We start from the raw sequence: 16,814 nt of genomic DNA, 5'->3' as shown, positions 1-16,814 counted from the left end.
GTCTTGCATACGTCTATACGTGATAGTTCTTGAAGCACTGACTCCAGCTGCAGTCCACTCTTTGTGAGATCTCCCCCATTTTTCAATGGGTTTCGTTTCACAATCCTCTCCAGGGTGCGGTTATCCCTATTGCTTGTACACTTTTTCTACCACATCTTTTCCTTCCCTTCGCCTCTCTATTAATGTTCTTGGACACAGAGCTCTGTGAACAGCCAGCCTCTTTAGCAATGACCTTTTGTGTCTTGCCCTCCTTGTGCAAGGTATCAATGGTCGTCTTTTGGACAGCTGTCAAGTCAGCAGTCTTCCCCATGATTGTGTAGCCTACAGAACTAGACTGAGAGACTATTTAAAGGCCTTTGCAGGTGTTTTGAGTTAATTAGCTGATTAGAGTGTAGCACCAGGTGTCCTCAATATTGAACCTTTTCACAATATTCAAATTTTCTTATATACTGAATTTGGGGTTTTCATTTGTTGTCAGTTATAATCAAGATAATTAAAAGAAATAAACACTTGAAATATATCAGTATGTGTGGAATGAATGTATACATTATATAAATTTCACTTTTTGAATGGAATTACTGAAATCAACTTTTTGATGATTTTCAAATGTTATGACCAGCACCTGTATATATATATATGACAAATATGACATGTCACTCAGAGGTAGAGTCCATAAATGTCTCAAATTATTGATGATATGCACAAATACCTGTGTGTGTGTGTGTGTGTTGGTGGAACTAGATTTTGACCCATTTTAGATTAATCCCAAATATTCAATGAATTAATGTAAGAAATGAATTTAATATATAAATTACATAAAAGTATCCAAGATAACAATTCTCCGGATATTGAAGTGAGGAAAATGCATGAGAGCTTTCCCAAACTCCACTCTGGTTTATATCCCCTAACCAAAGGTGTGGGGGTTGGTTTACTGACCTAAGGATAACAAACTAGTCCTGATGAATAGAACCCTTATCAATTATTCCAATCTGTATGAGGAAGTCGTATTATCTCGAGACGCAAGCCAGCTAGGCCATAACAAGCAAAACACACCTTACCGAAACTGTTAACCGTTAACATTCCAATGATGTACATAGGTATACTTGTCTATAAAAAATAATGAAGAATCATTGAATATGTAAATAGAATTGACATGTGTGTGTGTATGTGTGTGTGTGTGTGGTTGTGTGCGAGAGAGTGAGAGAAACAACACCTGCAAAAATGTGTACTTGATCATGCCTGTCTGTCTGGGTAAACTCACCGACAGGATCTGGTCTCCCCTCCGCAGCTCTCCGCTCAGGTCGGCGGGCCCTCCAGCCAGGATGAAGGACACAAAGATGCCCTCTCCGTCCTCCCCGCCCACTATGTTGAATCCCAGTCCCGTGGAGCCCTTGTGGAGAACCATCTTCCTGGGTTCCCTGTACAAACACGTCAGGTAATACATCAGCTCGGCGTCCGAGTCAGAGGGGCTCAGCATCTCGACGGTCCGTCCAGGACAGGAGAAGAACAGAAGCCTTGGCAGATACAGACGCCCGGGTATGTAGAGCGCTCGGGCACTGCACAGTGACGGCACGGAGCCTGGGTATGTAGAACGCTCGGGCACTGCACAGTGACGGCACGCACCCAAAGGGGGACTCGTGCTCTACTTAGATCATTGTCCCATTTCAGACTGCTTTCCTGGAGACCTGGAGCCTGGAGATGAGCACACAAACTCAAGCCTCCACACTCACACACAAAGACTGGGGGAGCTAGTCCAGGCCAACAGTCCTGCTATCAACCAGGACATTCTGTGAACACATTCTCCGAGAACTCTTCAGGCTGATTCCCTTCTAAACAACAAAAAGGGAGCGCTGCATTGACATATAATACAACCAACAGAATAATCCTCAGGTGGAAGGATTGTTGACAAGAAGTGAGAGGCTGATTTCTTTGCCACTTCCTGTAGGTTTTTACTTGTCAGTTCAATAGAGAAAAAGAATTTAACAAATGATGGACATATTAGACGGATTAATGACTATCACGACTCTCCAGACACAGTAGATGGAGTCAAGCGCAGAGTGCTGAATTTATTAATACAGAAAAACGTAATACCAAAAACAAAAGTGACAGGGCAGGCAGAATGGTCAAAAACACGGGAGATCCTAAGAATGGGGCTACAGTACAAAATCATAACGCAAAAGAATAAACGTGGTCACGAAACTAGATCAAATCACCCACAACAGAACACAGGTGCACATCAATACATCAAGGAAGGGCGGTATGGTCGATGTGATTGAGAAGCCCGGAATGAGGACATGACACTGACTTCTATTTAAGAAAACAGATTTGCGAAATAATAATAGTAGGCATATTCATTATATTTTGGCATTACCCATGCCTCATCTGGATGTTAAATTTAGATTTTTTATGTTTAAACAAACATGCATAACAAAAAAAATCGATAACACTTGCCCAGTAATATGACTAATATTATACTAATATTACACTTAAGGTCGGGCAGCTTCGTCTGAAAACCCACCAAGAGACCCCAGAATAACGGTATTCCTCAACCAGGAAGTCCTGCCTGAGGTGCTGAATTAGACCAACTGCACACCTCAAGGGGTCCTTAATGAGGAAATAATATTTTGAACTTAATTAAAGAAATTGTCTTACATGATTAATGAATATTGAAAAAAAGAACAAAAGGCATTTCAAAGTTCCAGTGGGATCTCAAGATATTTCTGAATGATCCTTTAAATACAAACGTCAAATATACTGTATGTTTCAAAAAGAAACTTTGGAGAGATGAGACAGATTGCTAGAGTGCGCAGCCACCAATCTACTGTGAAGGGACCCTGTCTCTGTCACACCAACTCCAACATTATCCAGCTAAAACAGTCATGTATATCAGGCAACTAGATGGATCTTGCCAGGTCTGTTTTTGAGTTGCTTGCGAAAATTAGTCTGGATATCAAGATATAGGCAAGGGACGAATAACAATGTATTGGAAAAAGCTTTGGTCTGTTTGTCAAGCATCTTAGAGTAGGATCTAGGACAGTGTCCCAGGGAATTGTATTCACTGTCATCTAAAAAGGTAAAATCATCTCCTTGATACATGACCTAGTTTCAAAGACCTAAAGTTTGTAACTAGCAGGTTCTCTCAGAGTAAACTGTTAGTTGTGAAGGCGTAACAGTTGATCCACCAATAGAGATTTGTAGAGGCCTTTAGAATCAAAAGAGCATGGACATCAGCATTTAGCAAGAAGGGGGCAGCTATCTGTTTGTCTGGCTATCCAAAATCCTTGCTCCAGCAAACACTGCAACATAAGCACAGACAATAGTATCTTCTCTTTAAGGATTCTGGTCTGGAGTACATCCAGGATGATTTCAAATCACTTTCATCATTCCCAGAAACCCAACTGGTAGGATCAAAGCTTGTGGGTAAAAAAACATGTTGTTCTTTCACTGGCTTTGATCCTTTTATACGTTAGAAATTAACTTCAATGGAAGGTGTCTCAGAGTAGATTTATTGGTTAATCCCTAACCAACCCAAGTAGCAAAGCCAACGACACATGAAATTGTTGCTTTTTCTATGCTTTACTCATGTGTGTTCTGGTCCTGGCACAACCCATTGGTTTCTGGGAACAATCGACTCACCTTGGAGCTACTCATATTCAAACTTGTAGTGCAGAACACACAAATGTCCCTGGGCTGGGGATATAGCATTCGACGGGAACAAGGAAATAGGGTTGCCAGGCAAGGCGACCAGTATGGGAGTTGTGTTGACGTGCTTAAAGACCTGAGGAGCTTGTTACTGTAAATCTGTATCATGGTGTCAATGCTGGAAGCGACCAGGGCACCAGAGTTGTATTGACAGGCTGGCCGACCTGTGGGGCTTGTTACTAGGCATCTGTATCATGGTGTCACCAGTAGCCAAAAAGGCCTCCCAATTTCTCAAATGATTTTCCTTCGTAGCAAAGACAATAATGACAACAATGTGCTGGCAAACAAAGGCGAGGCAGTTCTAGCCCGAAATGCACAGAGCTATCCCATACCAGGTCTCTTCCGTATATATAAAGTATTTACAGAGTCGGAGACTGGAACATCTCATTCAATCTCTTTTTCCATAAAATATGCCTGAAAATTCTAACCATGTGAACATTGGCAAGGCAGAGTGTCTTTAGGCCATGTGAAAACAAAGATGTGAAACCTGAGAATCTTACTGGTATGTTAATCACTTCAATCAGGTGACTTCCAACAGTCTTTGAACGGGGCACCTGGCTCACGTCCATTAACATTGAGCACCTAAAACAGTTTCACTGACATCACCAATGCCATCACCGTTGTCTTTTACAAACTTTACTTATGAGGTTTCATGTTTATTATTTTTCCTTTTTTCAGCACTCACTTTTGCAGAATAACAAATTAATTAGTTAGAAAGCACTTACTTTCTTAAAACATACACACATAGCTTCCTTAAAACATAGGTACTTATTATAAGTCGCTCTGGATAAGTATCTGCTAAGTGACTAAAATCTCACATTTTATTCAGGCTTTGATATAACTACACTTTCAACACACCCACACGTCATTTGGACCTCTTTAGGCACACCTACTCTGGTCAGCATATTAGACGGCAGCTACCCACACTTCATTTTCAAATGGACATGGCCAATGAGTGCACCCACCCTGCAAAGTGGTCAACCGGGTTGGACTTCTAACTTCATTTGGCTGATTCTATCTGATGAGCCGGTTCTGATCAACGAGGTCATCGAGTCGGATCAGCCTATAAAAAAGACTCTAATGAAAACTACCAAAGCAGAACCAGGCACCACAACGGGAAGTGTAGGGATATCCCATTTTGTTACACTACTAAAGCATCAGTTCGCCATCTACTGGGGGATCAAAAGAACACTCCTCTTATTCGTTAAATTCATACAAGCATTTATACTTGAAAATGACTTATTCAAATTTGAACCTGGAAATCAGTTCCACTACCAATTTCCATAATTACCCTCTACATTTAGACATGGTACACCTGGAATGTGCAAATAATTTAAGGGTCAACAGAAAATGAGCAGTATACAGACCTGGTAGGGTGAAAACCAGTCATTCTCTGGACCTCCAGACTCTAATAGAGCCTGAAAATAAAGTGAAACTGAGTAATGACTGGTGGGGCCGACATTCAGTGTTGACAGAGCTGAACGTCACTAACAAAAAGGGGTTGGGAATTATTCATGAAAATTGGGATACATAAACGTTTCCTATTGGATGAGATCAGATGCAGTAGTTAATCCTGTTTAAACATTTGGTTTTTCTAGTGAACACCACCCTAATAACATTATTCTCCTGTGACAATAGATATGGGATATAAGCCAGAATTGTTAATAATCATGACAGTGGGCCCTAAACCTCCCTCAGTGTCCACACAGGCCGGCAATACATCCAGCTGCAACCCAGTGATACCGAGAAAAGAGACGGTCAGCCAGCTGGAGGGCCATAGGATGCAGGGACTGTAGTCTGCAGTCAAAATGCTAATGCTAACACTGTTCTGTATATCCATTCAGCACATCTGCAACAGCTAATCGCTAATATGTCTGAAAAGGAAAAAAAGAGCTCATTATCAATTCACTTCTTTGGATATGCTCAGAAAACCAATCTGGCCCAAGCATTAAACATGCTCCATGATATTCTTCTCTTCTCCCTTCCTGTTTATTTAATGCAACCATACAACATGCATGTTACGTTCTCCCAGACCGTTGGACTTGCGGGTCCATGAAAATGTAGTTGGCAAAATGATGAATACGGACTATCGGGTGGGTTACAAAGCATATATATAGCTATGCCCGTGTTCCTTGCTTCTACATTTCTACAACTATCCATGAAACTTTTACTTTCAACCTTCATTTATCACTTAACCAATGGCAAGCTCAATCAGCTCTTATCAGTATCCACCCACAGCCACTCAATTACTGAAAGCGCAGCTGTCAGAGTGTTACAGTGGGAAGTATGAGAATGATAAATAGAGGTGAGTGTTAGAGACACTTGATGAAGAGCTTAGCTAAGCTGACAGCCAATCACTATGCGTTAGGCAGTAGTCACGATTTCCGTGTTTCCGAGTTTTGATGAAGACAACAACACTGTTTGCAATATGATCATGCCATTTCAGGTGTTCAAAGCACTTGTATTATAGCAGTTCTAACACAACCTACACTACATTTTCTTTGCAGAAAGTCTTGGAAATAAAGTATAGCACTGCATCCTCAAGAAAGAAGAGAGAGTCAGTGTTGGTGCTTTTCTATAGGGCATGGGGATCGCTTCATGTGCTTGACAAAACTGGACATTGGGCAGTAAATTTGGAACTGTTTTCAGGTGCTTTTGAAGTCTAGCTAGCGTGATATGTTTGCTAACCTTGCTGAAACTGGAGGTTAATACCTTAACACTGACCAAGGTTTGACTAGTAAGACTATAGATATTGATGAGACATACAAAATAACCACAGATGGTTTAAGAATGTTGCCATGTTTACTGAATAATTTGTAATATATATATATATATTTTTTTACTATTCATCTATTCAAGTTATAGACAGAAAATTTGCGGAAGACCCAAAAAGCTGTCTACATCAGCTGAACAGTACGTGTTTAGACGTGTTTAGTTTTGCTGTGTGACACCCACAACCCATTATATCTATGGATAGAATATCTGGTTTTGCTCTAGAACAATGGAAAATGACAATGAAAATATTTAGAAATAAATAAATTTTAACTTTTGGATATATAATAAGCAATTCATAACATACTTCAAATATAATCTTTTTCTTTTCATATCTTTTGGAAAAATCTGTAAGTTTGGTAGGATATGCGTTTATACACAGTAACAGAAAAGGCACTTTTATTGTAACCTCAAACCCAAATTTTGGGGGAAAGCTACATATGTCCTACAACTCCATTGAAAAATGACTCTGCAAGGTGTTGTGCCTAAGCACAGCTCGTAGCCATGGTACAGTTGAAGTCGGTAGTTTACATACACCTTGGCCAAATACATTATAAATACATTTAAACTCAGTTGTTCACAATTCCTGACATTTAATCTTAGTAAAAATGTATTTTTTTAGGTTGCTTTCTGTCTTAGGTCAGTTAGGACCACCACTTTATTTTAAGAATGTGAAATGTCAGAATAATATCAGAGAGAATTATTTATTGCAGTGTTTATTTCTTTCATCACATTCCCAGTGGTTCAAAAGTTTAGATACACTAAATTTTATTTGGTAGCATTGCCTTTAAATTGTTTAACTTGGGTCAAATTAGGGGAAACTATCTGACTCCATTAGGCAGCAGCAAAACTCTGATGATAGCTGCTAACATCAGTGGACTGCTAGTGTTAACATAATATCATGCTAATGCACTTCAAGGGTTTGCATCAAGGTGTGACACCTGTGGAGTGCAGGATGACCAACCTCTGCATCATTCAAGACTGCTTTAAAAGGTGTTCAAATTCAAAGAAAAAGTACCAGTGGTCTGACCCAAGCTGAAGCAGGTCGGTCAGAGACAGGGCTCAGTGACACAGCCTAACACAGCCTAACCCGGGGGGAAGTTTCCCCTAATTGCAAACAGAGGATCAGCTTCTCCTCCCCCAATCCTTAATAATCATTAGAAGGGGAAATGCTAGACTGGCCCAAGGGGGAACATCACCCTACAGTACGTAATAAATTCAGCTACTCTTAATCTACAGTACAATATCAATAAATATATCATAAAAAAGATATTATGCATCTATATAAAGTGTAATCACTGCCTGTTCAATCAATTAATATACAGCTCTGAACGATGTTCCTACTCCACTAGACATGCCGAATTTTGGAGGAAATTCAGTAGACTTGCCAAGAGTCTTCTTCATAGCCCTCTTGTCCAAAACGAATTAACCTATGATCAAGTGGAACTCCCCTCCCTCCCTCATTACTGTAGCAAACAGTTATCTGTGTAAAAAAAATAAAACATGACCTCACAACCCAACAAGGTCTCTGAAAAGACATACTCAACAGACACCCACTCATTACCACTCATATGTTACTAATGTCAAAATATTTCTGTATGTACAGTGGGGAGAACAAGTATTTGATACACTGCCGATTTTGCAGGTTTTCCTACTTACAAAGCATGTAGAGGTCTGTCATTTTTATCATAGGTACACTTCAATTCTGAGAGACGGAATCTAAAACAAAAATCCAGAAAATCACATTGTATGATTTATAAATAATTAATTTGCATTTTATTGCATGACATAAGTATTTGATCACCTACCAACCAGTAAGAATTCCGGCTCTCACAGACTTGTTAGTTTTTCTTTAAGAAGCCCTCCTGTTTTCCACTCATTACCTGTATTAACTGCACCTGTTTGAACTCGTTACCTGTATAAAAGACACCTGTCCACACATTCAGTCAAATAGACTCCAACCTCTCCACAATGGCCAAGACCAGAGAGATGTGTTAGGACATCAGGGATAACATTTTAGACCTGCACAAGGCTGGGATGGGCTACAGGACAATAAGAAAGCAGCTTGGTGAGAAGGCAACAACTGTTGGCGCAATTATTAGAAAATGGAAGAAGTTCAAGATGACGGTCACTCTCCCTCGGTCTGGGGCTCCATGCAAGATCGCACCTCATGGGGCATCATTGATCATGAGGAAGGTGAGGGATCAGCCCAGAACTACACAGCAGGACCTGGTCAATGACCTGAAGAGAGCTGGGACCACGGTCTCAAAGAAAACCATTAGTAACACACTACGCCGTCATGGATTAAAATCCTGCAGTGCACGCAAGGACCCCCTGCTCAAGCCAGCGCATGTCCAGGCCCGTCTGAGGTTTGCCAATGACCATCTGGATGATCCAGAGGAGGAATGGGAGAAGGTCATGTGGTCTGATGAGACAAAAATTTTGTTACCTAGGAAGAAGAAGGATGAGTACAACCCCAAGAACACCATCTCAACCGTGAAGCATGGAGGTGGAAACATCATTCTTTGGGGATGCTTTTCTGCAAAGGGAACAGGATGACTGCACCGTATTGAGGGGAGGATGGTTGGGGCCATGTATCGCGAGATCTTGGCCAACAACCTCCTTCCCTCAGTAAGAGTATAGAAGATGGGTCGTGGCTGGGTCTTCCAGCATGACAACGACCCGAAACACACAGCCAGGGCAACTAAGGAGTGGCTCTGTAAGAAGCATCTCAAGGTCCTGAACCTAAAAGAGGGAGCTGAAAGTCCGTATTTCCCAGCGACAGCCCCGAAACCTGAAGGATCTGCAGAAGGTCTGTATGGAGGAGTGGGCCAAAATCCTTGCTGCAGTGTGTGCAAACCTGGCCAAGAACTACAGGAAACGTATGATCTCTGTAATTGCAAACAAAGGTTTCTGTACCAAATATTAAGTTCTGCTTTTCTGATGTATCAAATTCTTATTTCATGCAATAAAATGCAAATTAATTACTTAAAAATCATACAATGTGATTTTCTAGATTTTTGTTTTAGATTCCGTTCACAGTTGAAGTGTACCTATGATAAAAAATGACAGACCTCTACATGCTTTGTAAGTGGGAAAACCTGCAAAATCGGCAGTGTATCAAATACTTGTTCTCCCCAATGTATATTATGAAGTCCTTCCGTTTGTAACATCTTCTCAGTCAGGTATGCCAACTCTCAATGTGGTGTATACGAATAAGGATCCTAATAAAATAATAACAATGTTTGACATGCCAGACATATTACATAGGAAATGTAATTACATTTTGAGAACGCAAATGCAGAACTAATTGATAAATACCATTCCACATACCCCTAGAGTGTGTTCAATTGAAAATGGGATATAATGAAATTAATTGAAACAATTTTGATAAATGGTTAAATTATAATCTGCTTTAAAGGACACATTCTATTGTTCAGATGAACAGATTGAAACCTACAGTAGCAGGCTTTAACTGGATGAGGACAGTAAATAGAAGAATGTTAATTTCCACCATTTCCCAAAGCCAACAAAGACAACTTTCCTCTTAAGTGGCAACACAATCCAAAATATCCCCTATACGTTTGTTTTTAACCAATTACACACATAATAAACTACTGTACACCCTAAAAGAGCCCAGCATGGCATCAACCTGCAAAAAACACCACCCCATCCCATTAATTGAAATCTAACAAGCTTTGCAGTGACTTGCATAATTATCAGCAGACACATTCATTAAAAGATGAAGCAGTGAAGGGACCCCATGTAATCATTCAAAAAGGAGCTTGGCCTGGTGCTAATACACTGACCAGAGAGTTACTATGCCTCCCCTCCTGTAGCAACGCAGCTTTTAAATAGCATTTAATGTCATCATGGAGACGTTCCATTTTGTTAATTCAGTCCAAGGCTGATGCACCCAATAATTAATTAATATCAAGAGGTAAATTTGGGACAGGTCCATTTTTATTCAAGTGGAGGGTTGTGAGTTGCTTCGGAGGTCAGTGTGATTTTTTAGGGGGTTTTCTTCGTTTCACTAATTCCATCCTCACAAGGGTGTGTAGACGTTTCATATCCACTGTATATATATATATATATATATGACAACCCCAAATCTGAAATGCCATACCAACAATCACCAAAAACAACGAGGATGTTTTCTACAGTAAAGGGACCCAGCAACCATCAGTGTATCTTGTATCCTGTTAATGTTGGTTAAATCTGAACAATGTGGACGACACTCAGTTGGGTCATCTAGTCCTGACAGCATCCACCTCAACACCTCATGTCTTATTCATGGGCCCATCACACTCCCAAGCTCTGCTGATTGTATTCACAAGATATGCTGCTCATGCATAAATGATAAAGAAGCTGAAATAATAAATAAGCCCTGTGCAAACAAGATAAAAATGGCAAAGTGCCAGAACAAAGTGGAACAAAAAGCAAACAATCAATCAAAGACATAATCATTAATTGCTTACTACTAACAGAATGTTGATAATTATCATATAAAGTTGCACCTCAATGCCTTTTTAAATTCATACATAAGGAGTCTACTGCTGTTCTTGTTTATGTTTTAATATGTAAATGATTTACTCCCACAGAGGCCAATTAGGAATAACTTCATAAAACATTGCAGATGATTGAAATTCTCAACAAACATGCAAACATTAACAAAAGCTAAGGCCATCCAAAAGCAGAAGGGAGATGCCTTTTTACCGAGCCAGGGGAGTCTACAACAATGTGCTTAGGGAAAGCTAAGAATTACATATACTTTATTGGATCTCAGGTTGATTGACAATATCTGTAATAAATATGACCAGTGCAATCCCCACCTGCTACGATCACACCACACAAACACATTGAAGAAACACTAAGGGAATGTTGGTGCTGAACTTCATAATAATCATTTTGGGGATATGCAAAGTGTGAACATCCTCTGTTCACTAAGTGCACCCAAGTAGTTGGCATAGGCATTAACATACCATTTTCAAGTACACTGACGCCTTCAGAGGCAAAGATGTTTACTTCCAACAACATCGCCTGACCTCAATCAAGAATCAGAAACACACAAAATATCCAAATGTGTTTGTGAAAGATAAGACCAGCAGGTTTGGACCGGATCAGACCCCCTGGAGAGACAGAACTCTAGGGAGGACAGGCAGGCTAACAGAGAGAGACCTTTGGAGACAACCAACAGAGAATAGGAAGAGAACAGTGCATGGAGGTAGGGAGAAGCATGCAGGCTCAGAGGAGCGCAACGTTTTGGAGCGATGAGTGTGTGAGTATCAGAGGAGAGGCGTTCCATGCAATACCCATGCAGAGCTGTAGTGAGCCATGCGGCGCGTAGCGGGAGGAATACCTGGTGATCTCGGAGTCAGGGAGCAGGCCTAAGTGATAGTGAGGGAAGGGTATGGAGTGGAGGAGGCTTTTGTCGCACTCCATGGGAGAATAGTGGCGGGGAGAAGGTGCTTTGTCACACAGTTTGTTCACAGTGCTGTAGACAGGCTCAGGAGGCCTGAAGGGAAGGAGAAAACAGCAAAGAAGGAAAGGGAGGAGAGAGATGGATAGAGAGATCAGAGGGAGAGAAAGAGAGATCAGAGGGATAGAGAGATCAGAGGCGAGAGAGAGAGAGATAGAGGAAAGGGGTGAATGACACCTAAAGGTTGCAGGAGAAAAAAGGTGCACTAGGATGTTTGTTGTGTTAAACACAAAACACCCACTGTTACATGTTTGTCACAGAATTAGAGTTCCACTTTACTGGATACAAAAATATTAACATTCCTCCATACCCCTGCTGTCAGCACGGAAAAGCCCTCGGCAGCCTCAGACGGCAGTATACACTGCCTTGGGTTTAATGCTCCAGAGAATTTTTTAAGAATCTGCTTAATCTCTGAGACTGCAGTTCAAAACTCGTGTTCTGTGTATATATAGTGGGCCTACAGTACTATCAGCACTATCATGTAGATTGGGCCAGTGACAACATATGAGATTATATTTGTCTTTCAGGGTAAAATGTTTTCTTTAAATAGGAACACTGTCACAGTGATAAATATTCTATAAACATAAAATGTCAGGAGTGTTTGACTATAGGATGTTACATGTAGGTTTACACTACCGTTCAAAAGTTTGGAGTCATTTACAAATGTCCTTGTTTCCAGACACTGGACAGGGGAAGTTTGAGGTGTTCAGATCACAAAGAAGAACATTAGTCAGAAGCAGACCAAAGGAAAATATGCTGGAGGAGTACTTAACACCATCTAGCAAGCATGGTGGAGGCAATGATGATGGGGGTGCTTTGGTGGTGGTAAAGTGGGAAATTTGAACCCAATAAAAGGGATCTTAAAGAAGGAAGGCATCACTCCATTTTGCAACACCATGCCATACCCTGTGGACAACTCCTAATTGGAGCCAATTTCCTCCTACAACAGGACAATGACCATACGGTATTAAGAAGTGCCCGTCAAGCCAATCCAACTTATCGGAGGTGCTTCAGGAAGCATGGGGTGAAATCTCTTCAGATTATCTCAACAAATTGACAACTAAAACAAAGGGCTGCAAGGCTGTAATTGCTGCAAATAGAGGATTATTTGAGTTTGAAGGACACAATTATTATTTCAGTTAAGAATCATTATTTCTAACCTTGTCAAACTAATTTCATGTATGCTTTCATGGAAAACAAGGACAAGTGACCCCAAACTTTTGAATAGTTAAATATTTTTATGTTTGCTAGAGTATTGTAGTCAGGAATGGTGGTTGGGCATTTCTTTCAGTCCAATTCCATTGAGAAGCAAAATAATTTATTTGTTGGGGAATTGTGTTGTTCAGACAGACCTTCATCCTAACCTTAACCTCAGTACTGTGATGCCTAACCTTAACCGTAACCTAACCCTACATTATTATTTTTCATTTTGAATCGAATACATGAAGAACAAACATAACAGCAAAACATTTAGGAGCAACGTAATAGCGAGTCAATAAGGAACAAATAGCACTGGAGATATGTTGATAGCAAATATAATTACACTGATTTATGTTGATACTGAATGTAAACCCAATCGTAGTTTGTAAAATAGTTCCAAACGTAAATCCTGAGAGGTACAGTTTACTTTTGGGCTTTGCTTATTTCCTTCACACATACTTTTTTTTCCCACTCCAAAGGCTTGCGTTACAGGAACACGAGATGTGTCAGAGATGGAATGGGGTGACAAACACGAAGGGGTAAACAGCAGCCAATTTCAAATGTCTCACCTCAACTGGAAGTGCTGCGACTCAAACCTGTGACCCTCCCCATCATCTATTGAGGCATTTCTGATTGGAGAAGAGATAAGACCAATAAAGCAAGAACAATAACAGTCGAAATCAGAAGGTCAAATAAAGTGCACATCAAACAATCAGTCAAAACTTGATTTCATGAAATTTCAGGTAATTCAACCAAAAAGCCAAATGCAGAAACAAATATAAATGGACTCATGCCACAGAGAATTACACAGAGTTTTTGGTCTGTAAAATGCCACAGACTTGATACAACAGAAATAAAAATCGTACAAAAACGACCACCAGGTACCACATGCACGAACGAACAAAGTTCTCATTGCGAAATACTCAAGCTTAATAAGCCTCAGTAATGAAGCACCCCATGTTAGCTAATGTACTGACTGACCAATGTGGTCGGTAAAAAACGCATCAGCGCATCTCCATTTGTGTTTCTACATTTCAGTTCCGATGACACGTGCCTGGGCATCACTATTACGCGTGTGAGTGTTTTTGCTCCATGGGTTCCGGGGCTGCATTAGCCATGCTTTTGGTGTTGCAGATTAAATCAGTGTGGTTGGATGTAAGCCCTGCCTGCTCACTGGCCCACTTTCCAGTGCTCCCAACACTACGCCCCCTCCCCTCTCCTCGCTCCCCCTCTCAGACACACATGGCCTGTGGCTCGTGATGCCTCTACTTGGCCACAGCTCTCAGTGTGCAGCACAGACTCACATCGTTGTCTCTCTACAGTATACTCTCCTGGGATCGTTCTTTTACGCCATCTCAGCACTCCCTTGTAGAGAAATGAGGAACCAAGTTTATATATTTTCACCTAAATACAACAAAGAGTACCTTCATTATCCTTCTTCACGAGCGCTTAGATGGAAATAGTAAGCACCACATTTTTATTTTATTTATAATACCTTTTTGTTTCTCCATGGTCTACAGGCTATGCTATTGTTTTAGCTGACTTTTGTGCCATGGGAGTTAGCTGCTTTCCAGCAATAGTATAGCAGCTAACTTCAGTGTCAAATTGAAATCAAACATGAAAATAACTGTCTAATGTGAAGACAGTCCAAAGGAAATGTGAAGCCTATGTGAAGCCTATCCAAAGGAAAAAGGACTGTAGGTTTTGTCTCACAACCCGTTAAATGAACTGACCATGCAGAGCAGTGATAGTGACACAGTACAGTAAGGGCAGCTCAGAGACTCTACCTTAAAGGGGCATTTCACCCCAGGGGAACCACAGGTCATTTGTATCATGAGATTTCTAGGTCAGTGAGATTTGTTTCAGACATAATTGGCAAGAAGGAGCACAGGAATGGACTTTACGCCCTACACGACACTCTCTAGTACGTCAGAAAGTGTATTGAAGGGTGAGCGAGTTCTGAAAGATAAATGAAGTTGTGTTTTGTTTCACTACATAAAGCCTCTACATTTATACCAATTGCGCTTAGTTGTCTTGTGTAATCGTGGCTGTCCTTGTTTGATAGTATCATGTCTCTTAATTATGTTCCTAGCAGCAGATATATTGATAAATGTACAGGGTGTCAACAATTTCAATAATCTATAAGACTACAACTCTGGAGGAGAGTGGTTTTATACACTTTTCCTCATTTTAGTTTTTATCCTCAGCAGATAGCTAGCTAGCTAATTGGCTTCTTATCAAGATAGATGTCAGTTTAATAATGTTCCCAAGTAATCTTACCAACTGATATTGAACCATACATGTTTGAACCGGAGTCGAACGAAGATGATTTGGGAGACATTGGGATCTGGATATTCAAACTTACAGGAGGTTTAGAATCTACAGTTTAGCCAAACATCTGTTAAGACGTTAAGATGTTTGGCTAAAAATCTTTATGTAACACAGTCTACTGTTAGATAGGGCTACCGTCAAATTTACTACAACATTGGATGGGGTCATTTCCTGCCTATTGTTCGATAGAGATATGTTTGCTTGTCTACTGCTTTCATTATAGGGCTTAAATGCTAATTCAGTTACTTTGCTGTTAGTTTGACTACTGAACATTTAGTCGAACAAACAGTCCTTCATAGAACTGATGATCAGATATAGTGGATAGTTGAGAAAGCATGAATATGCTTGTCAAAAGGAAAAGATAAACACATTTCTAATTAAAAAAGTGTGTTAATTTTTGTGTTTTTGGCAGTTGTAGCAGGAATACAGAGAAGGTGGCGTACTCAGCATGTACAAAACATCAACGTTCTTCTGTAATCCGCAAGGCAAACATTGAAACAGCATAAACTAGCTGGTCAAGAGGGGATACGAATTGGAAAGTTATTCCTGCTGGTAAATTTGTGTTTGTGTTGCTGTTTGTTGACATGGTGTAAGGGGGATAAATACATCCGTAATATATTCGAATCGTGGTGTTTACCCATGAGATCTATTCTAGCGCATATGAAAAACGAGAAAGAGCACTTTTGAGTTTCCTGGTGGACCAATATTACTGCTCACCGCAGGTGCTCTTCAGGATGCATTGAAACGGTTTGGGGCGTGTCTGTCAGTTGCAGAAACACAAGCAGACTGGCAGCCATTCAGGGCCAAACACTCGCTCTGCTTCTGTCAGCCTCACATCTGTCATTGGTCTGACAGAACACGGAGGTGAGGAAACAGTAGGAGGTCCATACAACAGAGGGGGCCTGAGCGTGATATAGTTGCAGCTACTGAACCAGCCAATCCTACCTTGTCATTGACAACCAACTTAATATGAAAATATGAATCATAACATATCATTTAGCAGTTTAAACCAAGGACATTTACACTGTAGGTTCTTGTATACCTTGTGGTACTGTATGTGTGGCCACAGGGTGAAAACTGACTTATTTCGTTATTCAAAATCAATGAAAGTCTGAACATGAATAATATGAGCTACATTAATGGGGTAATGTGCATTTGAAATAATTGGACAGACCATCAGTGATATAAAAAATATGGTTAAAACACATTTTGAGGCCAAACAGTATGTTAACACTGATTTTGTGTGTAGTGTTTATTTTTTAATTTCAGGTCTTCAACAAAATGAAAGGTGGAACAAAACCACAACATGACAATGACAGAATCAGAGAGC

The 16,814-nt window shown here is 40.4% G+C and overlaps 1 protein-coding gene across 16 annotated transcripts in view; it reads right to left on the bottom strand.

The window, feature by feature from the left end:
- The window catches only part of dlg2 (discs, large homolog 2 (Drosophila)), a 262,715-nt gene that overhangs the window by 29,195 nt on the left and 216,706 nt on the right, over positions 1 to 16,814 (bottom strand). For 14 of the 16 annotated variants that reach the window (XR_002196977.2, XM_020048234.2, XM_020048218.3 and 11 more), the window contains 3 exons: positions 13,723 to 13,782; positions 11,834 to 11,989; positions 1,262 to 1,418 (listed from right to left, as the gene is read on the bottom strand). Coding sequence is in view for 15 of the 16 variants with exons in the window: in XM_020048234.2 (XP_019903793.1) it covers positions 1,262 to 1,418; positions 11,834 to 11,989; positions 13,723 to 13,782 (373 nt within the window). In the remaining variant the exon portion in view is untranslated. The remainder of the gene's footprint in view (positions 1 to 1,261; positions 1,419 to 11,833; positions 11,990 to 13,722; positions 13,783 to 16,814) is intronic. The other 2 variants (XM_034293218.1, XM_034293219.1) reach the window with 2 other exon arrangements.

Source organism: Esox lucius, chromosome 7 (genome assembly GCF_011004845.1).
Source record: "Esox lucius isolate fEsoLuc1 chromosome 7, fEsoLuc1.pri, whole genome shotgun sequence".
Classification (NCBI taxonomy): domain Eukaryota; kingdom Metazoa; phylum Chordata; class Actinopteri; order Esociformes; family Esocidae; genus Esox; species Esox lucius.
Note: the sequence above shows the minus strand (reverse complement) of the source record. Positions and strands in the feature narration are given on the sequence as shown.